The 25,945-nt window shown below is 42.6% G+C and overlaps 1 protein-coding gene across 5 annotated transcripts; it reads right to left on the bottom strand.

Annotated features, from left to right (window-relative positions):
* Positions 1 to 25,945, bottom strand: NAB1 (NGFI-A binding protein 1). 5 transcript variants are annotated; one of them, XM_059475792.1, is made up of 8 exons: positions 25,686 to 25,945; positions 19,715 to 20,545; positions 14,172 to 14,305; positions 13,179 to 13,230; positions 7,602 to 7,712; positions 5,141 to 5,288; positions 3,777 to 3,926; positions 1 to 2,677 (listed from the first exon to the last, which is right to left on the bottom strand). In XM_059475792.1, the coding sequence occupies exons 2-8, from the start codon at positions 20,528 to 20,530 to the stop codon at positions 2,586 to 2,588; spliced, it is 1,503 nt and encodes a 500-aa protein (XP_059331775.1). In that variant the 5' UTR covers positions 20,531 to 20,545; positions 25,686 to 25,945; the 3' UTR covers positions 1 to 2,585. The 5 variants fall into 5 exon arrangements, with proteins under 5 accessions (XP_059331775.1, XP_059331779.1, XP_059331777.1 ...); XM_059475796.1 differs by having other exon boundaries at positions 3,801 to 3,926; XM_059475794.1 differs by having other exon boundaries at positions 25,900 to 25,935.

Raw genomic sequence — 25,945 nt, 5'->3', positions numbered from 1 at the left:
TGGGGAAACTAAAGAGTTCTCACGGTGAATTTTATTTTGTAAGCAACAATATAAACATGTGAATAAAACAGGCATCATTTGCAGGGCTGGCCTTTGATCCAGAGTACCCTGGATCTAGCAAACCTTCCCGAGCAGACGAGGGCAAGCCTTTACCTGTGACTCCAGAGGCTGGCCAGGATGCAGTCCACCAAGACCTTTGTCATGGAAAGACCAATGCTTGAGTATTTGCTATTACCAAGCGTATGTGCAATCTTGGAATGTACCTCCCGCCTCCCCCACCCCAGGATAAAAAAAAATAAAAATCATACAGCTGCAAACCAGTAAAAAAAATTGCTTCCAGCTTATTGAGACTGAAATGGCCTGTTGGACTATAAACTGAAATATCGTTCTGGAGATAACCAACTGGTCGTGACACAAGTACTGTATTTACAACTCAAAAATATAACTGTTATAGACTTTAATTTATAGCAAATTTAATACATTAGTGTTTACAAAATAAATTCTGGACTCAACTGAAACAGCGTGCTGCTTAGCAAGTTCTTTTTCCTTCCTCTCACTTTAACTGAAGAGACCACCAAGCTTAAGAGCTTCTTCTGTGACCCACACACAACTTTTGATGGTGTCAGATGTTGGAGAAAACCAAATGTTTCCTGCATCTCTAAAGGTTTGCTGCTTGGTACCTTCTATTGCTCAAGCTGTACAGTTCAAACCTTAAACTGTCCTTTAACAAGTTCCTTACACGTCTCAGGAAAACTACTCAGGTACTAACCAGGGCACTGGTTAATGTTACAAACTGAAGAAACATCCGTGCTACTAACTCACACAACAGGAAAGAGGAAATATAACTACACATTCAATCTCTTATGCCTAAACAGCAAAGCTGCAAACTCCATTGCTTAAAGTAAGATACTTCAGTAAGTGAAACAGTACCATACAGTTCAAGAAACATTTTTTTTAAAAAAAACCAAACATTTTAATAGTATAAAAAGTTGTTTTACTGGTGTTTCTACTATAAAGCTTTGTTCCACAAATCAAGTGATAAAATAATTAGATATGTTTACAGTGGTAAGAGACTGCAGTGTAGACATTTCAGCTCACATTTTGCTGAGCGTTTCAGTACAACAGAGACTGACTGGTTTGTTAATACACACCTAGGACACAGAGTAAACTGCAGACATGAAGTGCACACCTGAATAGGGAAGTTTACCCTCTGACATGGTAACTCACTTTCTTCAGCTCTCCCTTTCCCCTCCAGAACACACTGTAAGCACAAACTGTGTTTGGAACTGGAGACATGTAACTGTCCTGACTGCAGAGCAGCACAGAGGAAAGATGGATGCACACACACACACCATGGTAAATTCCAAAGTTATATGCCAACTACTCCTCCTTAGATAAAATGACATCTTCAAAAGTGAACATGTACAAAAAATAAAAAAAAGTCAAATAAATAAAGAATACAGATGTTAATTAATCACATACATAAAGAAACGTATTGGCATACTGTATGCAGTATACAGTATATTCATAGAATCATGTGGGCTGGACAGCACTTAGTAAGGAGTTATGTGCTGAAGACAACTCCTTTTTCTCCTCCAAAAAATCTTATAGTTTCTGGATATCAAGTGCAACCTTTTACACTGATGCATAAATCCTGCACCGTTTCTCATCTTTGCCACACTCGGGATGCCTTTTTTTTTTTTTTTTAAATCCACAGAGAAGTCCAAGAAGTTATAATGGTCTGAATGACAATTTTTGCAGCCCTGTCCATACAACTTGGTCTCTCGAGTTTCCTACCAAATGAAATTTAGTAATTATATGGTACCTCAATCCCCAGTTTTTCCTGAGGAAATAGGAGCCAATCATGTGGACTCTTCCATCCTCTAACTGGCATTTCCCACACTCCTGAGCTGTGTGTAGGTATTATGCTGTGAGAGTGTTACACAAAGGCTGCTGGAACCATTGGAAGTGATGTAGCAATAGTTAAGTGTCAAGTACATCTGCTATGATACAGAATCAGGGTCTAGGTCTATCAAATGCTATATCCACATAACATTTTAAACCATGAAAATATTGTATGCATTTTCCTTTTTCTACAAATATTGTTGCAAACTTGCTGTTAATTGTGTCACGAGGTTTGCATTCCTAATTCTCCAATGATTTTTAATTCAAATGTTTAACAACCATATCTACGCTAGGTACACTGGAAGTAGACATTGAAATTTCAAGTAAAATGAACTGTAGCCACATCTACTGGACTCAATACACGTCCTGACATCTAGATTTACTGTGATAAGTTATACAAATACATAATACATTCTTAAATAATGAAGACCCACAATATTAATTTGTGAATCTTCCCACATTATAAAACCACTTTTACAGGAATGTTTATCCACCTGTATTACTGTTTTAGTTGCAGTGTCTCTTGCTTTCCTGTTTCCACAGATTACTGTACCAGTTCTTAGGCTTTGGCTATTGAAATCTCTTATTTGAATGAGGCAACACTGGTTATTAAGGCTGGTTTTTTTTTCTCTTGTGAAGTTTCATTCTTTACTATGACACTGTTTTCCAGAGCAGAATGACTATCTTGTGTCTTCAGGTTCTGTTTTTATGACCTTCCTTTCAATGTTGTTGAAAGCTGAATGAGGAAAATCCTTTAATATACCAAGGCCTTCTGCATTGAGAAAAGAAAGAAAGAAAGAAGTTGAAACACTGTTTGGAAGCAAATATGTTTTGTTCTTAAATTAACAAAAAGGTCCAAGAACCACATAAATACCAACAGATGAAACAATAAATTCTGCCTCCTCCTCCTGGTGTTTAACCTACCCAGCTGGGTTAGAACCACCTCGGTTACACTGCAGTGATGACAGAGAAGCATCATAGATTCACTTCAACCCCTTTGGCAGCAGGGGCTAATGGAGATGCACTCTGCACTTGCATTTTGAGAGAAAATAGGTAAAAATCTCCCACTAGAGATTTCACTAAGTGTATTAGCACTGGGACTGGGACAAATCTGCAGAAGAGGTGAACCAAGACTGCAGTATCCCAAAGTGAAACAGACAAGATTCTGCCTGGTTTTCAAAACATCTATTTTTGCACCTTGTCTTTCAAATAACCTCTTTGCCACTGCATCTTTAAAACTCAGGTGGGATTTAATTATTGCTTCTGAAGTTGTAAGAGTCTCAAGAACTCCTGGCTTTAGCTCAGTGCACTGAGTATTACACTGAAGCCACCCACAGAGATTCTTGCTCTCTTCTATCAAACTTAGAGTGGGTTTCTCCCAGTGCCAGAGGTGAATGACAAGACTGGCAGTGAGCAGAGGTCACTGAATGAGAAACCCAGGTGGAAAAGACTTACTGCATGACATGCAGTTCACAGCAGAGAAACAGTGCTAGGTCCTTATAAATCAAAATAAAGACATCTTCTTTATAAAAAGCCTGATTCTATTATGCAGAAGGAAGCCTTGTCATAATCATGTTGCTGTCACTGTGATGCAGTGTAAGTATTTAATAGCAGTAATCTGGGTCAATACCAAGGACAGACACATGTCAGGACTTGATTATCTGATCCCCGCTACTGCATCTCCTAAACTTTTCCCAAATAATATTCAACCTGACTCTAGATTAGCAAGTCACACTCCTCTTGGAGTTTTCTCCAAAGCCTTGATGGCATGGTTACACACAATGCATGCCAGCCTGCCTTCCTGGCTGCTTCCCTCAGAGAGATCACAGAAAATAAGGAATGGAGGGTAATTTCTCAGGGGCAGCACTAACCCGAGGACTGGGACTTTGCCTCACCGCTGGGGTAAAGCCGGATCAAGTCACTGCACAGAGATTTCCCAACGTGCTGCTCTCCATCAAGTGAAATGTGCTGCATCTGTCTGCCTGGCAGGTTGGACATCCGCAGGTTCAGTGGTCTCTCACCTGCAGGTTGTTCACAGTGAGATATTGATGCATTAAAAGAAAATCAGTATGAAAAAACAGATTTAAATACATGTTAATTCTACCAGCAAAAGCGCATCCTAGATTCTAGCTGCTCAGAGAAGTTTTCTAGCAAAACGAGGCTTATGTAAATATATTGCCTTGCAGACTACTTCACAGGCACTGCTAGGAAGGGACACTCAGCCAGACAAAAACAAAAAAATTGAAAAAACCCTTTATCCTGCTCAAAAATCCTCTTGAGATACAAAAATTTTCCTCTCCCACTGCACAATCCCTCCGAGATCCAAAAAATTTCCAGTTTCCCTGCACAATGGCTAAATGGCACAAAGAAGCTTGCTGGGCCAAGGAAAGCTGGATCCACACACCTATTCTTCATGATTACTTCTGTACCTCGTTCTTGACCAATTCACACAAATGAAAATCTGGTTTTTAACACTTGCTTGTATTGATTCCCTTAGTTGTCCCTCTACTGTTCTTTTCAACCCCCTTAGAAAAACTAGCATTTAAAAAACAGACACAAGAACTTCTGGTTGTATTTCTTGTTTGCAACATTTTGTCTCAATTCACAACAGTAAAAAAAGTGATCTAAACAGAAATGCTCAAGCAAAACAAACACTCCTAAAATTAATTCAAGACAAGGAATAGCCAGTTCGTATATCAAAGAGAACCACAGAACTGTAAGCTTTTTGAAGAATAACAAGCCACTAAGAACATCATTAGAACATGCTTAGTGCTAAGTAATTTACATAGCCAGCTCCTCAGGTTTTGTTCCTAGACTGCACAAACAGGTAAACAAAAAGGGGTACCAACTATATTACCTCCTTTATTTCCAATTTCTCAAAGCAAGAACACAAATGAAATGCAACACTCTGCTCTGTTTTCAAAACTGAGGATAAAGCTAGAGCAAAGTCCTGCTGTCAGGAACAGCAGTGCACCCAACCTCCTGCCCTCCCCAAGTTATCCCTGGGGAAAGCAGTTCGCCCAGATGCACAACAGGAACAGAACAGAACCCCAGTGTGCATCTGATTGCATTATTTACACAGTAAGCACTTCAGGGCAGAGACAGAGATCTTGTCTTGTCCATTCAGTGCTCAGGGTTCTGCATGAGATAAACACCACCACTGACAGAGGTTGCATAACATCAAATGTCCGTGCTGGCAGCAGCGTGTGCCTGGGAGCTATGGGAGCTACCATACCTTGTCCATCAGCATTATCTAATGACATGCCATTGGGGCTGTGCTCTTCTGAGTTCTGCCTGTAACACCCTGTGGAAAGACGTCTCTCTAACGCTGCCTGGTTGCAGAGAAACTCCATCTGTTTTGCCATCACCTTTTCCGACTGCAACTGAAACAAAAAAAGATTCTCTCTATATACATACATAGAGCAAGTCAAAACACAGGGGGAAAAACAGGATCAGATGAAAAGACTAACAGCCTAGATAGTGGTTTTTGTTGACTCATATGTACAGATGTGTATTTTACGGTTTCTTCAAAACTATGAAGCAAACAAAATATTTTTGCACCCATAGAGATTTTCATAATGTACATCTGAGTCACTCAAGAGTACTTAAAATGCAAGCTGTTGTAGTTCATCTACCCAGAAATGCAACATTAAATTCTGGTTTTCAAAAACACACAAAAATCACTTCCTGCACTTTAGGACTGCAGGTTACGTGAAGAAAATCTCAAGAAAAGCAAAAAAGAATGTTTTAATTATCCAGTTAGCTCTGTTCAAATATATGCCTTCACAAAGTATTCCAGAAAGTATTCCAAATGCAATGGCAACATCTGCTAAAAACTTATGCCAAGATTTCACCAGACATCTTGGAATCTTTATTTTAGGAAACAGCACTACACAAGCTTAAAAATCTGCCATTCTGAAAGTGTAGGATGACAGTATGTTTGTGGGGGATAAAGGTGTGAAATGTCTGTCTAGAAGAAGAACAAGACCTATACACCTCTAGAGAGTGGAGCTAAACAATCCAGCGCAATGTGGGAGGAAATGGCGTCTGAATGTTTGTCATTGACTTTAATGCCAAGAGAATTCTAACTTTCACTATAATCTTGTTCTTGAGAGAATGTAAATAAGCATCTTGCAAAAATAAGAAGAAAATCACAAGTCAAGAAAGTTGATTTAGAAGAGCCACAATGAACATAAGAACAGAAAGTACACAAACTTAACACGTACAATTGATAGGAAAAATTGATTTTCCTTCCAGGTAATGCCATAATTGTTTCAACTGCTACAGAGGTCTATTCATTGCAGAGCATTTCACTTTTCAGGGGAGATGCTGAAAGCCCTGACTTCCCACAAAAGGCTGCTTGCTCAGCATAGTTCAATAATTTGAACATGTACAATGACAGCCTAACAGACCCAGCAAACCCTGGGCTTCTCCAGCACCATGGTGACCCTGACAGCAGGGTAAGGCATGGCCAGCATTTACATAATCTGGCTCAGAGCTCATCAGGGTCTGCAGAAGAACACTGAGAGCTCCAGCACTGTTTTGGGAGGAAGGTAAAAAGAGAAACTATTTTCAGTTTACTTACAAGTGTGGTTTAACTTTGCTATTCTGTCACTCCTCTTACCAACTTTTGAACTATACATTAATTTTTAAAAGGAATAAAATATTTCTCACTCATGCCATCTTTGTTGTTTGCTTGGGATAAAACCAGAATTTTAAACTTCAGTTATGCTTCTGATCACCACAAAAAAACCTACTGAGTTGCAGATATGTTTAAGCTTGAACTAAATCTGTAGTCCATTGTTATGTGGCAGCGACCAACAAAAACTTTATATACAAAACAATTCATGTAATTATTCTGTGACATCAGAACATGTGCTGTAACTGCATTTGATGTATCCCAGATTTGTGTGACTTAACACTGCTTTGCAATAGAAGGAAGTAAATGATAGGGTAACACATCCATTCTCAGAAAACAGGAAGGTAACTCCTAAATGTAATCTTATGTGCAAATTTGGTGATTACATTTGCCCCAAATCATCTATACAAAACAAATTTGTTGCAACTTAGCATGAAATCCCTCCTTGGCAAGAACTGGCAGTAGGAGATGGGTATTTTGCCTCGAGGCTGGGATACGCTACAGAAAAGACAAAGAAAAAATTGGCAACCTGTCTTCATTTATACAAAGCTTTCTGTCTGCTCAAGAACACTGCACTTCCACCAGGCTAGGTGCTGTTTAGGAAGCCAATTTATCCTCTCAGATCCAGAGGTTTCCTTATTTCCTAAACACATTGGTCTTTCTTCTTGTAAGACATGTCAGCAGAGAGGACTCCAAGATCGCCTACTCTATTCCTCTCGCCTCAGAAACTTGAGCTTTCCATTTATAGCAATGGATAACGCAAGTAACACAGCACAGACTGTACCAATACTACCCTACTTGCTCCCAACAGGCAACCACAGATTTTCAAGCCTACTATGCTGCATCTTACCTCCTTGGAACTAACAAGGCCAAAGCTGTAGTACTGTGACAGAACAGTTTCGGGAGGTAAACCCAAATTAAGAGTGATGCAATCACAGCTGAGCTAGGTAGCCTTTTAAAACTGATGGGAATTAATTTAGTCATCAAAACAACAACATCAAAACCAATGTACAAAGACACAGCCTGTATTATTCACAACGCAGTGTAGTTGGTTTACCTGGGAATTAAGAGCTGTTGGGTCTTCACTCTTTCCTTTAGCCAAAGCAAGTGGCATTTTGTCTTGCTGATAGAGCGTCTGGACTGTGTCCTGGAAATCAGGATAACCATCCTATTGAGCATAAAAAGAAACCAAACCAAGAGGGACATATTATTTTTTCTTTACCTTCTATGTACACATAGAAGAAAAAAAAAACACAACCTAAAAATCATATTCCTGAACTTCTGTGAAAATTCCGGACTGCAATTTACATGTTTGGGCTATCCACTTCATTTAAGTTTGTGCATAAACCACAGCAACTGCTATATACCTAATGGCACAGAAAATCTCATCTCTCTCAAGTTTCAGGTGAATCCAGACTAGCCTTGTTACTCACACTAAACTAGTTTACATTCAGCCTTGACAGGCAGATTTAGGCCTATGGTTTCTGTCACTTTTCAGGAATCAAGTTTACATGTAGGCAAGGATATACACTAACCTTGTGAAACTGAGGAAAGCCTCCTGAAATTCAACATATTTCACACAGAACCTACACTTGTATCACAAAATGAAATATCACCATTTCAGAAGTACAGTGGAAAATTTACAGACTATGAGAAAGCATGATTCAATAATTCTTCCAGTCTGAAATTCTTATGACATGCAAATCTCTTCTGCTGCTTGCATATGTATCAATAAAGCAAATGAAGTTCCTGTGAAAGCCTGCCAGACTCCATTAAAACAATCACTGAAGCAAAGGTTCAAAATGAAGGGTTTATCTATCTTGGTGTTACAAAAGGAAAGCTCATGTGCACTAGAGGAACATCCAGAAATGTTTACAAAAGCACAGTACAGGTAGCTCTGTTGAAATGTGAGAGGAAGCCACTGATCTTAAGACAGACCCAAACCTGAGAACAATGACATCTGTCACTGAGGTTCTACAGACCTCAGTCTCAAAAACACACTAAATTAGACAGATTTGCCCTGTAGATTCCAAAGACACATACATGTCAATAATTACGTTTTCGACAACAGATGGACAAAAGGGTTACAGCCCAAGGAAAATAGAAATGATCTTCCAGAAAAAACACAGGGGAAGGACTACAAGGTTCCCTCCACTGGCAGGCTGCCCACTGACCTGCAGAGCAGGGGTCTGACCCAAGGCAGATGGCCAGGACCTCAGTGCAATGTAATGCCATTAAACCTATTCTTTATGCTCAGGGAAACACCTTAAAATCTGTCAGAACGCTGCATATTGCTTTAAAACACCCAACACGCTCCCTCAGAGAACAAATAAACACAACAGCCAGGTTAACTGCCACAAAGCCTCTAGCCTAAGCTGGAAACAAAGGCTTTGCAGCACATTTCCATGAGCACTGACCACTTCTACAGTTAAGACCTGCATCTGTTTGGGAGAGGAAAATGATTGTGTGTAGGAAGATGAGAAGCTGAACACACAAAACCCTATCACTCAGGATCCTATTTTTGCAACAAAACAGGTAACACAGTGCTTCACAACACATTTGTGATCACCTGCCTATAACCAACCAGGCTGTTTCCCAAAGGTGGCTCTGGCTGCCTGCTGCTGTGCCAGTCCCCCCTCAGCCAGGCAGGTAATTCCTGAAGGATAACACCTTCTGGATCACCTTCCCAGAGCCCTTCCCACTGCTGCCTGTCCCCAGTGCCCCGAGGGATGAGGAGAATGCTGGACCAAGCACCATGCTGCTCTGCCCCATGGTTGCCTGAGGTCCTCCTGCATGCACTGCAGCATTTTTGTTTTGCCATGCTGCTGCTTAGTTGTTTTCCAAGCGGTTTTGTGCAGCAGATGTTCCCAGTCCCACATGTGCCTTTTCGCTCCCTCTAATGACATTTTTCCTATGAAAACAGTACCTTCTACTGCTTTTGCTGTTTTTGTGAAAAAAAACAAATCCCACACTTTGGTTTTCTTTTCAGCCTTCTCAGAAACAGTGGAGGTGGGGCTTTTCTCTCCTTCTTCCACCCATACTGGCACCAAGGGAAGATGCTTCCTTGCAGCCCCCGCTCAGGTCTCCCTGCCTGTGCCCCCTGACTCCCACTGAGCTTTGGGGAATGAGGTTTTGAAAGCTCTTCCCACCCCTCTTGTTCAGATGAATGGAGACACAGACACACAAAATCATTTCTTCCGACAACAGACAGCAAGAATATTTTTTTAAATTCTCCTTTTTTCCTCTCTAGGCTGTTCACACAGACTCTGAAGGGGAACTTTGTCAACCCCAACAGCGATGAGGAGCCTCTTCCTCCACTTCTGCCTGATGTACCTGTGACTTGTTTTGCTTTCTAAGCTGCTGCCACAACAGCTCACTGCTTTGAGTGGTGCCAGCACTGAGTCACAGAAGGTGACAAAATAAGGGGTGCCCCTGCCACACAACACCTAAGCAGGATTGATCTTTGCTCTGCGGGAGGATGTGCCATTTCCACCCCTATCTGCCTGTCCTGCTTTTTGTCCAGAGCAGATTTAGGAACTACAACTCCTTTTTTATAATCTGCTCCCAAATACCAATTTACTCCACTCCTTTTTTCACTCCCTCCACACCTTTAGTCTGTCATTTGCCTGGAATTTTTTCCCCTTCTCCTCTTTACACTTCACTCCCACAGCTCACCCACCCACTCAACGAATAAGAGGGGGAGAGCTCACAGGGGAAGAGAAAGGCTTTTACAGGTAATTTGATGTAATTCATGGCACATTGTTTCTTTGTAATGCTTGTGCGGGTTTCATATTCATGAAAAGGATAAATTTACAATGTGGCTGCAGATTGACAGAGCTGCAGCTTGCACACACAGCTCTCTGCTGGCTCTGCTCAAGGATGACCTTCAGAGCCTCTCTGGAGGCTTTTTTAAGTGTTATTATATTTCAGGAAATTAACTCATCTTTTTTTAAAGTAATCTTTTACACTATGCAAACAGGCTGTGAAGTCTTTCCAAAGTGAAGTCCCAGTAATTTTAGGCCACGCTTCACGAAGACATTAATGACTAATAGTTAAAGGAATGGTGAATCAAAATACAGAGTTCAGCCTTAAAACAGAAAGGCAAAATGACTCTTCTCAAAAAAAAAGAAAAAAAGAAAAAAAAAAACAGAAAAGAACTAGTTATAACAACAAAAAATATACCCCATGTTCAGGTCCTTTCTGTATTTTCATGATAGCGAGCAAACAGATCCACAATGAGGCATTACAACTACAAAAACAGTGTAAGGAATCTTACCCAGAACTGCATTTGCTACCATTTTCCTTTTTACTTTCACCTTTCCAAAAAAACCAAACCAAAACATAACCAAAAAAATCCCTGAACATATTACTAAAAAAAGGACTTTTTATTTTTTTTGTTTTTAAATGCAAGCACTAGGAACCCAAACCAGCAGTGATCTACTATGTCACACTGCATCTTTTTTACATTTCATTGAAGTAAAGCCCAACATTTACAGTGTACCTCAAATCTAAAATGCATAGAAATAATGCTTTTCTCCTCCTTAAAACACTCCCAAAGTTGTGAGGAAAAAAGACATTTCTACTGATAACAATATCAGTAATTTCAAAATTAATAATGCTATGCTATCAGATTGAAGATTTAATTCAATTTAATTTTCAATTTCTTATTTTGGGAAAATGACCTATTTCTGAAATAGTCATTTGTACAATTAGGACATGAAATTTTCACAAGCATTTTATAATATAATTGGTAATAAAACAAGAACCGAGTAAATATCCTTTCTCAGAATTATTGAACTATAAAGGGTATAAAAGAAGCAGGCCTTCCACACTTTTAAGATTTCACCATGCAGAAAATAGGAGACTACACATCCCCTAAAGCTGTCCAGATATCCTGCTCTCCAGAAAACCTTGAGTTTCAGCTTGTATTTTTCAGGGTTTTAATTTTACTCTTTCTTTCAATGAAGATCCTGTAAATCTTCAGGATTTAAAAAAAAAAAAAGCACCTCCCTAGCAGTATGTCATTTTAGACACTTGCTCATCATCAATTATTACTGAATGAAGGAAAAACTTTCTAATGCTGAAATCCAAGTCATTGAAATACTACTTCAAGCAGAAGAGTGGCAGCTCCCCACCAGCTCTTGCAAATTAGGGCTGGACTGAACAAAAGAGAGGAGACCCAAGCAACCACCCTGCAACAGGCTGATCAAGGCTGTTGATAAAGGTGAAGCTGGATAAAATCATTTCATGCAGCTTTTCCCTCCTCTTTTTTGTGGGTCAAAGAACAAGCAGAGGTGAAAAGCAAATCCTGACCCACAAAAACGACATTGCTGACTTATCAAAGCTACCAGTGAATCCTCACTGCACGTGTATATTTTGCACTACATAAACTCAAAACTACAACTGTATATGCACTGATGGAACTTTGTATAAGTTCACTTCAATAAGATGAACTTCTCTATACCTTTTCAAAACTAACTGCTCTCACCAGTTTCCCTCACAGGAAAAGCCTTTGTACAGGTGAAAGCACTGCAGTACTGAAAAAAAAAAATTAAAGCATTACCACATACAGTGCATCATTTATCACAGAATGCATTGCATATGAGAAACACATTTCAGAATGTGTTGCAATTTTCCTCTACAGTTAGAGAATACATCACCTATCTGTGTCACATACAAATCTAGCTCATATTCTAACACACATTTAACCTACACCTTTTTGAGTAGATAGTACAATAAAAAACACCCACAATGCTAAAGATGAATTAGATACCCACGTAACGGTGAAACAGTAATTTGTTTAAAACACAAATTATAAAGAAAGATCTGCTATTCTTATGAGGTAATAGGTATATATATGTACGTTTTGCTTTTTCTATTTTTTTGTTACAAGTAACTTTAACAGGCCTCAAATTTACGTTCCAGCAGTGGTAACTGAAGAAAAAGGTAAACTACATATATGCTGCTCCTGCACTCTTAACAAGGAATTCCCATCATCTCCCTAAGCAACATCTTGTGCAAGTGTATACATAAGCCATGTATACATGCATTAGACACAAAACTCATTACAAAAAGCTGTAATTTAATATCTACAGGCACAACCTTTTGTGTTGAGATATACACCTTTTAGATAGTTTTTGACTTTTCAATATGATCTGTGTCCTAATTTATGGCTCAGTCAGAGATGGCTAATATTCTGCCATCAGTCCTTATCCAGAACTCTGTATTTTGGACATGATCAACAGCTGACTCCAGTGAATTAGGCAAACTCCACCTCATGCTGACTGAAAAGCAGCAGGCCTTATGGGAAGACATCTCCTACAGTGCTTGAGCTTATTCCACCACAGGAAGTCAGTCAGTCCCATTCCTCCCCTCCTACTCACTCTGAGTGCAAAACACTGAGAGTATCTTTACCATTAAACAAATCCTACTCTTTACCCCTGCTCCTACAGGTTTCTCCATCAAACACTTACATTTACAGAGACACTGGTGATGTCTTCCCACCCTCTCTCTCTCATACCCATCAACTGTCTATCAAATGTTTTTCTGACAAATTTCTTTAAGACAGATCTCTTCAAAACAAAACTGAATTTCAGCACACACAGGTCAAAATACAGAAGTCACATTACTGTACCTCTATCTTGATTCTCTTTGGTGACAGCTCATCCCTTTCTCCACATTTAGATCTACAAGAGAAAACACATACACGATCAGTAAACAGCACATTAACACCAATTATCAATAATAATGAAAAGGAGTCAAGGGAAAAAAAAAACAGATCAGGGAAGAACAAGATGCACAAAAAAAGCCTCCAGTTCAATTTGACATGGCAATGAAAGTCATTCAAGTATAGAGGAACACAAGTATTTTGTGTTGTTTTCAGAAGCATCAAAACACTCATGGATTCTTCCTTCCAGAAAGAAAGGAAAGCACAGAGAATTACAGAAATGCCCTTGGCACTGCTTATCCAGAATGGTTGTATATTTATATGAATCTCTATGGAAGAAAGGGGAACAAAGGAAAACTTTCTAGAAGGGTAGCAAAATGTATTTTGAAAGGATATTACATTACAGGCAAGGGAATCAGCATTTAAAAATGTAAGGAAAGTATCAAGATATTCAATCATACTTACTAATGCTAAGGTTTTAATTGTATTTAAAAGCTGTTAAGCCTTTGTCACCATTTCATTACAGCAGTTCATTTGACAGAACAGTAACAACTGAAATTAGGACTCAGCTTCAGTTCCTTTAAAGGAAGCTTGTAAGCCACTCCCCCTGACCTTATCTTTTTGGCTAACAAGCCAAATCTGTGTATGGAAAAAAGGAAATTGATGCATTGAGCATCTCTAGCTACTACGCCAATTTACATTCACCTCAAAACACATTAATGCCTCAAATGCTTGAAATACCAGCCTCTCAGATGCTTCTTAATGTGCACTATCCTCAAAATACTTGCAAAACTAGAGAGCAAATAAAATGGTAATTCAAGACAACTGAATCTTATCAGTCTATAAGCTTCGGGACTAACTGAAGAGCAAGAAGACGTGTGTCCAGTGCTTCAGAAGAAATGCTGTCAGCCTGCTTGGTTCCCCAAAAGTGCAGACCCTCTGAGCTAAGGAAAGCCTTACTTGGTGGTCCTGTAGGTGTACTTGTAGGTGACCTCCCGAGAGATCTGCCGGGCCAGGGCGAAGAGCTCATCCCTCCTGGTCAGCAAGGCGTTGTCTTTCACACACAGCTGGGCAGCTGCTTCATTAACTGTTAGCTGCAAATCAAACACACAGGCACAATTTCACCTACTGTGCTTGTAAATGTACATCTTCTGAAATAATAAAGAATTTTGATCACAAGTAAAATCATCTATAATTGCACACTAAACCCTGGGGTGTTTCTTCAGTTTGTTTATACCCCTCACTAAACCAGGTAACCTCTTTGTGAAGAGGAAAGATATGAATGTAGCTGGTTCATAAAGTGAAACATTATTGTAAGACTGTCTCAATGTGCACTGCTTTTGCTTCATCCCAGCACTAATTAAATCTCAGGATAAAACAGTAGCTCTGAACGTTCACAGTGTTTGGCTCCCAAAGCCTGGCTTACAGGGAAGACTATTTTTATAAACGCAATATGCCCAAGACTTGGGGGAAAAAAAAAACCAACCACCCTGACAGTGTGGGTACAGATGGCTTTCCCTTGTGAATACAGAATAAATTCTGTAGAAGGTGATGGTTTAAGAAACGATTAAACTTTTTTTAGCTATGTTTCTCACCCTCGTGTTTGTGAAGACTATCTTCAGACATGAATCAAATGTAACTTGTTTCAAGGATGTTTTCCTGAGCCTGCCAGGACACATTTCTAGTGCCTCTGCTGCTGGCAAAAGATTCATAAAGAAGTTGGGGTGGGGGGGAGGAAAAGCCTGAAATTGAAGCTCCAAATGGTTTTGCAATGCTCTTCAGAAGCCTATAAGAAGTTGTGATACTGTCATGAATTATATCAGCTTAAAAGTACTGCTGTCCAAGAAGCTATGGTCAGCACTATGGACACAACATTATTAATGCCATGGGACACAAATTGAGATGCTGGACAGGCTATTCCAAGCTCCTTCCACAGCAAGCAGGGCTTGAAGAGGCTTTCTCACTTTTTCCTCAGCTGAAGAGCCACCAGAACGTGTAATGAGGCATAACAGCAAGAGGCCAAGAGAATACTACAGGTGTTTTTACCAAGTGCCCACAGCACTTTCTACTCTTTTACTTTTAGAAATTAAGCTGCTTTGAATAGGCTTGGCTTCTGGCAAAGGAGCACAGCTACTTTGGAGCTACTGTCAACAGTATCTGTCCCAGGCTGGTGAATGAATACTGCAGAGCAGCTTGGTTTCCACAGCACAGTCAGCACATCCATGATGGATGGAGATGTGCCATCCCTGACCCCGCACCTGGCGGCAGAGCACGTGTGTGACCTCAGACACCAAACCTGCTGCTCCCACAGACCAGCAGGTCTGCACTTACAGCTGTCCCTTGGGAGAAGGACAAGAACTCCCCTCCTGACCCCTGCCACCCTGCAGGGTCACCTGTGAATTAAAGCAGAGGCCAGCAGCTCATGCAAATCGCTGCATGCTCCATCCCTGAAGGATGGAAGCTGTCACAGCACATGAACAACACACAGCCACGCTCTCCTTCACCATGGGGCTTGGTGGCATCCAAACTATCAAACATTTATTTTGCCCAATGCAACACCTGCTCTCCAGGAAGGTTGAGAAAACAAAAAACATGTCTTAAGAAGAGCTGAGATTCTTCTCTCAGCAGCCTGTGCAGTATTTCTAGTGAAACCTCACACAGAACTGCTGCTCCTAATATTTCAGAAGCAATTTTTCCTGTGTTTAGCCTAAAAGCCTCTGATCTCAGTAGGGCACTTCCTATGGCATCTAAATGTTAGTCAGAGCACAAACTTGTTTTTAACAGGTGAACTAGATATGTTGCCTGATCCTTTAGTCTCTGTGCAGACAAAAACCTCAAATCTCACAGAGATCAGATGTACAAGGGCTTAACCTGAACAGGTTACTATGTTTGTACAATACCAGGTACTTAAAAAACAAACTATTACCCCTTAGACAGGAGCAGCTGTTCCACAATGTCTGTCTTTCCAGAAAAATAACACAACGGGGAAAAAGATACAATATAAGATTACTACAACACCGATTAAAATAATTACCATCCAAAGGAGGCATTAATTTCTGTAACACTGATAGCTATTACTTTGCCAAGGATGAATAATACAGCTAATGCTTACAAAATAATTTGAGATATTTTTTATCCCTCCAAGTGCTGAAAGGTTGCAAAGAGTTGAAATGACTGAAAATGCTTTGGGTAGTTGTAGGCAAATGCTGTTTATCCTAATATGTGAGAAAAGCCAAATGTTTATTTGCTTGTTTTTCCTGTTTTCTCTTTCAGGTCACATTCAGACTCACTGAATTGAAGTGCATCATGGCTTTCTGCCTTTTCAGGAGGCATAATACTGCAGATACAAAGCATTGCATGCCTAAAAATAAAGAATCTGTTTGCTGGAAGCCTTAAAGAGGATATGGAGCAGCACAGAACCATGCAGGAGAGGGATGCATATACTTCCATCTGATGGGGTTCACAGACTCCTCCACTAGAAACCACATAATTAAATACCAAGCCCTACTGTTTTGGTGAGTCAGCAAAAGAAAAGGAAGAAACTTAGCTAGACAAAATTCATTGCTTGTTTTTCTAATTCCACTGAACTGGATTTTTTTTTTCCTTTTATAGGTACTGAGACAAAGACTGAAAAATTAAAATGCAAATTACAAACTTGACTCAATTTTGCAGAGGTCACTGAGTTCAGGGGCATGCCTTGTACTCATCCCTCCTCCAGTCCAACTTTAAACATTAAGTGCTCTCTGTGTTTGAAAAGCTGTGTAACACTGAAACAATGGGATGGATTAAGGACAGCATGTTTATTAGTTTTGGAACGCCTTCGGAAGATTTTATGTCAGATTAATGCTTTATGCAAATACTCCTACCAAGAGCACACACTTTCCAACCAGCCCAGTGTCTGCAGCTCTCACAGGCCTCTAATGGCTGCTCCAGCCCTCTGAGACACTTCAGTGCTCATTCTGAAACAAAATATTCTCACTAATTCACCACTGATAATTCTACCATGTTTGATCTTAATTTGCATGCAACCCCGCTCTGCTTGAGGAGCCAGAGATACCCAAATCTTTACATTAAAAAGCTAACCATTACTTAAGCTTTCTAAATTCACAGAGAAGTTTCTTCAGCTGTTCCTTGCCAGCTGCAAGGAGAAACCTTGAACTGTGAGGCAGAATGACAGCTCTGGAACGTATTAACATGTGCAGAAAAAGTCTCTGGACCTGCAGGAACTTACCTCCCTGGTTGTTTAAGGTCCTTCCCTCTGAGCAGCAAATTCCTTAAGCTATCAGAACCAAAAAACCACTAAGGCTGATTTTACAAAAGCCAAACTCTGGTTTAGCAGATTTTAAACAAAAAAAATTTGGTCTCATTGCTGCTATTTATTTTCTGCCTCAAACAGAAAATGAAGACAAAACTGTTCAAGGCAAAACTTTGTGAAATCCAGCCTCTTTAAGCCAACAGTAAACTAATTACAAGCAAATTCTTCTTGTTTGCATGTGTGCAGTTCCCATCAAGTTCAGTGAGGCCCCACATGCGTAAGTGAGGCATAAGTCAACCACAGACTCCTTTGATCTTGTGCCCTTAATCACAATAGCGATAGAAATATTTCCTAAAGCCAAACCATGCTCTCATTCCATTTTTAAACGTGGTTTTACAATGATGTAGTAAAGATCTGTAGTGCAATACTAAAAAAAATGAACAAGGCAGAGCAGTTGTCCTGTCTTCCAGTTCACTGCTATCCCGCTCCTTCAATTACTACCCCAGGGTTCATCCCCCCAGTTTTGCAGAGCCACAGCTGAGCCTACACAAAGGTGCCCCTGGAGCCCACCTTCCAGTACACTGCTGGATGCCAGAAAATTATCCTACAAACAGTCTGCCCAGATTTCAGAGTATTTTCTGCAGTTGCTACCCCACAGAGAGGCTGTGAAAGCACACAGAGGCACACGTTGTTGTACACCTCGAGTGCCTCCATCCTCAGGTGAGGAGAACCCCCTTTCTCTGAATCCTGAATCTGCAGCCATGTATACAGGGCATCTACACAATTAATCCTTTCAAATCCTGCCTCCATCTCATACACAGCTTGTTGTTTTACAAGGGAGACTTCCACAAGGTCAGGGGAGTAAGATGAGATCTCATCTTGTACAGTAGATGAATTCATAGATTATAAATGTTTGACATGAAGCCACAGAGCACGTAAGTGTAAGCTGCACAGCTAGAACTGTGTGGTTGGAATGTGGCTCACTACTGTGGAAGTGTCTCCCCAGTCTGCAGTAAAAGCCCTTGTCAAGTCACTGCCGGTGATGTGCAGTTGCCTTATAAATGTAAATATGTAAATAAAAATGTCAAGAAATACGCCTTGTTTCCTTCTGCCCTTCTACTCAGAAGCATAAAGAGAACTCAGTCTTATGCTATGGATCACACACCTACAAAACTTCTTCTTGAAGCGAAAAAAGGCTAAAGCCAGTACAGTTTTTTTGGCACTCCTGTAACATAAACACTGCCTTTCCTTTTGGGAGCTAAGCCTTACATGCCAAATTTTAAATCCAACTGAAATTTTGCAATCACTGTTAACTGTGAAAATGCTGATGCAGCATTCGTATCAACAGCGTTTTGGCAGAGCTCTGAATTAATGTTTGTTCTCCTCTTGTAGAGTACTTTGGCACTAGGAAACGACTCCCCACACAGACACACCTATTGCGTTACAACACATGCAGTGTGAGCCTCAGGAATGCCACAGGAGGAGCAAGGGAGGCCCACAGGAACTTTCAAAGGCAAGAGATGCTTCTCAGGGATGAAAAGACAAACGTTCAGATTAGAACTACCCATCAATACTGAGACATCCTCTCCTTTCCTCCTCACGCAGTCTGCATGTCACTTGACAGGCTTAAGGCCACTATGCCCAAAAAAGCCACAGGTTATATAATTAAGCTTCATCCCAATTCAAACAAACAAACAAAAAATAATCCATGCCATTGGGTGTAGGGACCTCGTTGACAGAATCCTTTTCATCTAAGTGCACAAGCTACAGAGCAGAGTCCTGAGGTGAGGGAAGACAGCAGAGGGTAGCAATCACATCAGACACAAGGAATTTTAGTTATTGATCCAAACAAGTCTACTCTCAAAGCTGCAAGGAAATACCATCTTTAAGAAGGTACCAAATCCTGAGAATCCCCAAGGCCATGCTCAGGGTGCTAGTGGTTGCTATTTGGGTGCCAAACTCTCTAAACCTTCTGTCTGACAGGCCACACCAGCCAGTGAGCAGTTCTGATGACACCAAATCACCACGTGCACATACACACACACTCACCCACAAAAGGAGACCTGGGCTGCACCTGAGATTTCCATGTCAGGCCAGGCCTGCCTACAGCACTCAATGCACAACTTTCGGACACACAGCTCTCATCACTCAGCAAGAAGTGCCCATAAAAGAAGAGTATCTTGTAAACACATCTTGTCAAAGGTGTAGGAACAGGAGAGGAAGCCCAGTTCCACTCAGGCTGTTTTACCTCGTGGAGGGTGAGATGCTTGCCATCCTTTCTTTTCGAGTCAAATCTGCCATATATTGCACTGTACTTCCTGATCTCCTCCTCTTTGTGAGGGTCATCGTCACTCATCTCAAAGATGTGACCAATCATCTTTGCCAGTTTCTTATTTGTTTTCAGTAACTCCTTGACTTCATTGGAGTCACTTTTGGGCAGGGAGGGCACCATACGTTCCACACACTCAGCAACTGACAGAGCAGCAGCAGCATCCAGAGTCTCGCTGTTTTCCTTTGGTGAGGCTGGAGAGCCAAGGTCAGCTGGGGAAAGGCTGTGCTCACTCTCTGTGGTGTGGTGTCCTTGCCAGAGCCTGGGCTCGCTGCTGCTCTGCAGTGATAAGCTCCCCACATCAGATTTGCTCGTGCCCACGCTCTGCACGCACGTCGTGGCAGCGCACTTTGGAATCTTCAGGTGAGGCTCTCTGGTGCTGCTGTTCCTCTCGTAACTGCTGCAGGATATCCCCAGCCACGCAGGAGACCCTTCTGGCAGCTTATATATTGGAATGCTGCTGACTGGTAGGGAGGTGAGAGGCTGGTTAAAAAGGCCAGGGTTTGTGACCCAGTCCCTCAAGGCCTTCTGCAGCCGTCGGACATGAAGAGGCTTGCTAGCCATGCCCACGAGAGCCATTATCTCCAAAAACTCCTCTTCACCTGCTTCACAGAGCTGCTGGACATCATCACCACCCTGCTGAATGAAGGCATCAAAGTAGAATAAGAGATTTGCTTTCTGTAGTATTCGATACAGCTGCAGTTCTCCAAGGGTTCTGGGCAGAGCTGACGCCATCACGGACGACAGAACCTGCAAGCAGTAAGAACAGAGAGAAGATGAGCACCAAAACACCGACACCCAGATGTGCTGTCCCACCACCCAGCTTTCCACAAGGCTGTCAACTCAGAGGACAGCTTTTCTTTCTCTCATTACAAGAACACCCACAGAAATGATTAAGGGGCAAAAGCTCTATTTTTTGACTTGTTAACTTAATGGAAACATTTTTGAAAGAAACCAAATCAGCAGATAGTTGTGATGCACCTAAAAAAAAACATGATTCAAACACAAAGCCGGCTTGTTTTCAACATTCCTACTTCATGTTTGCTCCCAAGAATGTCAGCCAATATAACTCACAGATTCTACTCTATTCTCTTTTGTATCTTAAGATCAAAATGATCCAAAAACACATTCTGAACAATTGCAGAATAGTTGATTCCCTGAAGAAAAAAAAATCTCATCAGTTTCAATTTTTCTCAATTGTCGCATCATTTTTCCCCCATAGAAGGTATGGAGGACTGCAAAAGGAAAACAAAAAGAAAAGTGGTTCACAGAACCCCAGAGGATTAATGAAGTTGGGTCACTAAAGGAGTGTTAAAGAATCAAGTATTTCTACAGTTTTACCTATTCCACATAAAAGGGATCTAATGCCTCTGCTCATCTTAATTATGGCAGCAACAGCAGCTGCAGACAAAGCTAAACTACTGATGGACTCCAACACATATAGTTTAAAAACCTTAGTTTGAATTCACCTGCCTGTTTAATTTGCTAACAAGGCTGCCTGTCATTGAGACATGAAATACCACCAGCAATACAGCAATTGTGCTTAAAGACTCCCAACAGACAGATCTCTGCAGTGTTCAGCTCTTACAGTGGCAGGAAAAAACATGTGCACAAGTTTCAACTTCATAAACCCCTTATCCAGTTATAGCACAACTAATAAACTCCTCAGAGAATTCTAGGATCTCACACACACACCTCTTCACTCTGTGGTGGCTTTCACAGAAACAAGCAGATAATTTCCAGTATTACTGTATTACACTAAACCACCAATCAATAAGGTCTAAAGCATGTAATTTATAGTTGGTTGAGAAAGTAACAGAACTAAAACATTGAGCAGGTCTGCTAACATTGCTCTGCCTCTACTATCACACTGGACTTGAAAAAACACACAGTAGTAACCTAAAAAACAACACCTACAGAAAGATTTGCACTAGGGAAACAGTATTTTAATACTGTGCAATTCCCCTTCCTCCAAAACTGCAATGCAAGCAAATACGTTTGCTATGGGGCATTGGGAGATTGGTTATCAAAAGTAAAACTCAGAAATTATTTTTACAGTGTGTCCTTTTGCATACTGTAGAAGATGAAAAACATTGTAAAAAATGTTTGGGTATTTTTGTTGTTCTTTCACAACATAAGCCTCTTCTTCAGCAAGTCAAACATACAGATAAACAGAGCCCAAACTCTATTCAGGAGGCATCTGGAAGACCATGCTTTTGCTACAAAATTCTGATTTAACTGTACTAGAGAAAAATAAAATCAGGAGGCCAACAGAAACTTCCCAGAATGTATGTGGCAGCAACAGGATACTGACAGTCAATCTCTTCAGGAAGAGAGATGAAGCCCAGGGGAAATAAAAAAAAGACTCAAAATATACAAAACCCCCAAACCACCAGCTGAACATATCATTCCTGATATGTGTGCCAGTATGTGTAAAGCAGAAGGGCAGTAATAGCAGTTCAGATTCAAACAGCAACCTCAAGGAGCTGCTGGTGAGCTTAAGAGCTAATAAACTACACACTTTGGAACTCAGGGTGAAAATGTAAATATTTAAGAGTTACATATTTTAGAAACACAGTTTGGCTTTCAGAAAGAATAGGTAACTGCAGGATATCAACCAAGTACTGTCAACACTCAAAGATACAAGAAACAAGGAAAGTGAAGAAAATCACTTAAAGGTAACTCTTTACAGGACACAGAATTTACTGTTTTAAAAAGTGCCATTATTTCACTGAATTTCTTAGAAAAATCCTCCCATTCTTAACAAAATTTGTCAAGATAAACAAAATTAACAGCTTATGGTTTAGTGGCATTCCAGTAAACTATTCCTACCCTCCCATTTCAAATGATGCTGACTTTTCACCATCAATACCACAAATTAACTTATATAACTTCTAAAAGAAGGCCCATTTCCTCTGAAAGTTATTCATCTTAGCACAAAATCTACATAAATCTACATAAATGGACTTTGTGCAGAGAGCTAAATTGAATTTTGGGAGGACGGTGGCAGTGGAATTACACACAGCCCAAGAGCTGCAGGCAAGCCATGGAACTGAACTCATTTTTCCAGCCCACAGGCTGGAAGAGCAGCACCAGTCCACGAGCAGCCTTTACCCAGAGGCTTCTAATCAACAAATCTCCTCATGACAGATAAAAGTGGATTAATATGTACTATGGAGGCACCAGCAGAGAGTCCACGGTTCAGACTGCGTTGAGATTTGCATTTAAAGCAAGACTGAAATCCCTTTGTCTCATACTTTAAAGACCCATTCTGTTTTTCAAATTCAGCGCAGTAACTCCTGAGAGGGCTGAGCAATTTTTCCACTTACGACTGCTACCGATTTCTGCAGAGAAGGCACTTTCCAACACTCCTCCTTTAACCTCTCTTCTCCTTGCATTAAACAGAGCTCCTCCAGCACTCACCTCAATGCCATCCCAAGTTATTTCTGAACTGTCCCAAGGGGAAGGCTCCCTCCCCTTTCCGAGACTCTCCCGACAGAGCGCTCCAGTCCCTGCTTCGCCCCGCTCCCAGCCCACAAAGCCCGGGAAGCAGCTCTGCTAGTCCACCTGCAGGAGTAAGTGAGGCTTGGGAAGGGGACAAGCAATGAGCAAGGAGTGCTGAGAAAGCAGCACAGCACTGCCTGAGCCCGAGGAGGCTGTGAGCCCCAAGGACACCTGGCACTGCTGCTGCTGGCCCTGCTCAGCCGGCCAGCTACACAAAGCCTTAGCACACCCACTCAAGTCTCAGCGCCCCACATCTTCCAGGTGACCTTTAAGCTGCATCTAAGAGCCCTGAAACACTGCTTTCCACCACTGTTCTCATTTCTTAGTGCACTGGGCACTGTGCTTTTGGGGCAAAGGGTGAGCACAAGAAGAGGTTACACAATGAGAAGACAGAGGGAGAGCTCACAGCCAGGACATTTGTGTCTGCTCCTCACCAGGAAGAGCATCTTGGATAAGACCCTGGGGCACCGTGTGTGATCCTCCTCTTCTGCAGCCTGCTCGATAAGTCTTAGGCTGTCTAATCTGTGATCCCAAACCAACCTGGTTCAGGAGTAACAGCCTGGTCATGTCCTCTGGCAAATCCTAAGAAGGCAGCCTGAACGATCTGCTGCCTCAGGAGTGAGCAGGTACATCTGACACAACTGCAAACCCTTTCTCCAGCAAGAGGCAGGAATGCAAAGCTAGCATGGGGAGGTCTACAGGAATAAATGAACACAGCCACAGCACTTCAGCTGCTACTTCTCCCTCTTCTTTGCTGGCTGTCCATACCAGTGAGAAGAGTCAGAACACACAGGGAAGGGCAGCCATCTCTTAAGTTTTTCACATATAGAACAAAGAAGCCAGAAAACTCCCCACAGAAGACAAAGCTGTTTAAAATAAACACAAGGCTGCATACGGTTATAGCCAGGGGAGAACCAGGAAATCACAAGTTAGATTTTTCACTCAGCCTTTGCAACCCACAACCATGCATTCTGATTTTCCACATTACCTCATTCACATCCACAGCCCATCACCCTACACGCCATGCCCTCCCCTCCAAACGCTGGCTGTCACCTTAACTCTGACCACAAACATAACTCCTGGGAAAAAAGAAAACAGAAACCACAGAGACACCACAGAGCACTCTTAAATATTTGTAAACAACTAGCGCAGGAATCACAACCTATTCCTGCTCCCTCTATGAAGACAGCGGGGCAGCGGCAGCCCCGCTCGGCATCCTGAACCAGGGGAAAGCACCGGTTCCGTGCCCGGAGCCGCACACACTTCCCGGAGGTGGAAGGAAGATGCGCGGCTCAAGTAGGCAGGTGCTGGATGTGGGTGAAGCACCGGCAGAAGGAAAACTCGGGAGCTGTGGGATGTACGCATGGGACAAGGGTTTCCTGAGCAGCTTTCCTGCTTTTTAAGGCTGCACGGGAAGTAAAAGCAAGCGAGCGACGCGAACCGATTGTAGAGATTTTATTTCAGGTGAATTCTAATTGAGCTGTCACCAATTAAGTTAGGAATACAAGGAGAAAGTGTGAAACATCACATCCCTGTATTTTAGGCAAAAGTGATTATTTCATAATGTATCTTGATGACTTTGGGCGTTTTGAAAAGTCTCTGAAGACAAACTGGGTTTGGGTTTGAGAGCTGGCTGCTTTGCATATTCATTACATTTCTGCAGCGTTTCCAAAGGACTTTTAGCAGGAGGAGAAAATTACATGTAGCTGCAGAAGAGAGACTTCGCAAATTAAATAGTCTTGTCTAGCTCTGAGATGTGCCAAAATACAGCCGATGAGTGAGCTCCGCGTTTACGTACAAACCCGTACCTCGCCTCAACTAATGAGAAACTCGAAACATGCAAGAACACCCTTCGCGTAAGGACGAGACGAGCGCACAAATACCTCCAGAGCAGGGTCCCGCACCGAGGGATGGAGCTCCCGGCAAGGAAACCCCGGCGGCGGGCACGGACGGGCAGCCGCGGTCCCCGCACAAAGTTCGCGGTCGCCGAGCCCGGTGTCAGGAACGTTCCCGGGGCGCCTTCTCCGTCGGGGCTGCCCCGCGGGGCGCCGCCGCTCCCGCACAACCGCTGCCGTCCGCGCCGGGGAGAGGCGCGGCCCCGCAGAGCCCGGGGGGCGCCCGGGACCCCGCCGGAGCAGCGCCCGCCGCCGGGGCGCCGCCTCCGCCCGGCCCGGCCGCGCCGTCCCGCCCGCCGCCCCCGCCCCGCGGCCCCCCCGCGCCGCGGCGCACACGGCGGGGACGCTTCTGCACTTTCCTCCCACTCGCCCGTCCCCCCCGCGCCGGATTTCTCCGGGAAGCACCCACGCACGACCCGCCCGCTCCTTCCGGCCGTGCCCCGCGGCGCCGGGGCCGCGCTGCCCGCGCCCCCCGGCCGCCCCGCACGTACTCTGCAGTTGGCCGCCGCCGCCGGCTGCCCGGGGCCCCCCTGGGTGCCGTCCCGGGGCCGCAGACTCAGCCCCGCCGAAGTTCCTGCCCGCGCCCCCCCCGCCCAGGCTCCTCCTTTCCCATCGACGGGGCGGGTGGGCGAGCCTGTCCCCGTCCCCGCCACCGCCTCGCTGTCGCCGCCACCGCCGGGGGGGCGCGCGGCCGCCCCGCCGCACCTCGCCTCGTCGCGGCCGCGCCTTCGCCGTGCGCGGGGGCCGAGCG

Source organism: Ammospiza nelsoni, chromosome 7, assembly GCF_027579445.1.
Source record: "Ammospiza nelsoni isolate bAmmNel1 chromosome 7, bAmmNel1.pri, whole genome shotgun sequence".
Taxonomy (NCBI): domain Eukaryota; kingdom Metazoa; phylum Chordata; class Aves; order Passeriformes; family Passerellidae; genus Ammospiza; species Ammospiza nelsoni.
Note: the sequence above shows the minus strand (reverse complement) of the source record. Positions and strands in the feature narration are given on the sequence as shown.

What these genes read in the sequence shown, in the direction of transcription:
- NAB1 (XM_059475792.1), bottom strand. Translation starts at nt 20,530, where the DNA reads ATGGCGTCAGCTCTGCCCAGAACCCTTGGAGAACTGCAGCTGTATCGA. An exon ending in TACACCTACAGGACCACCAA is followed by an intron (nt 13,231 to 14,171) that starts GTAAGGCTTTCC and finishes TTTCTCTTGTAG; the next exon opens with ATCTAAATGTGGAGAAAGGG. An exon ending in CAAAGAGAATCAAGATAGAG is followed by an intron (nt 7,713 to 13,178) that starts GTACAGTAATGT and finishes TATGCTCAATAG; the next exon opens with GATGGTTATCCTGATTTCCA.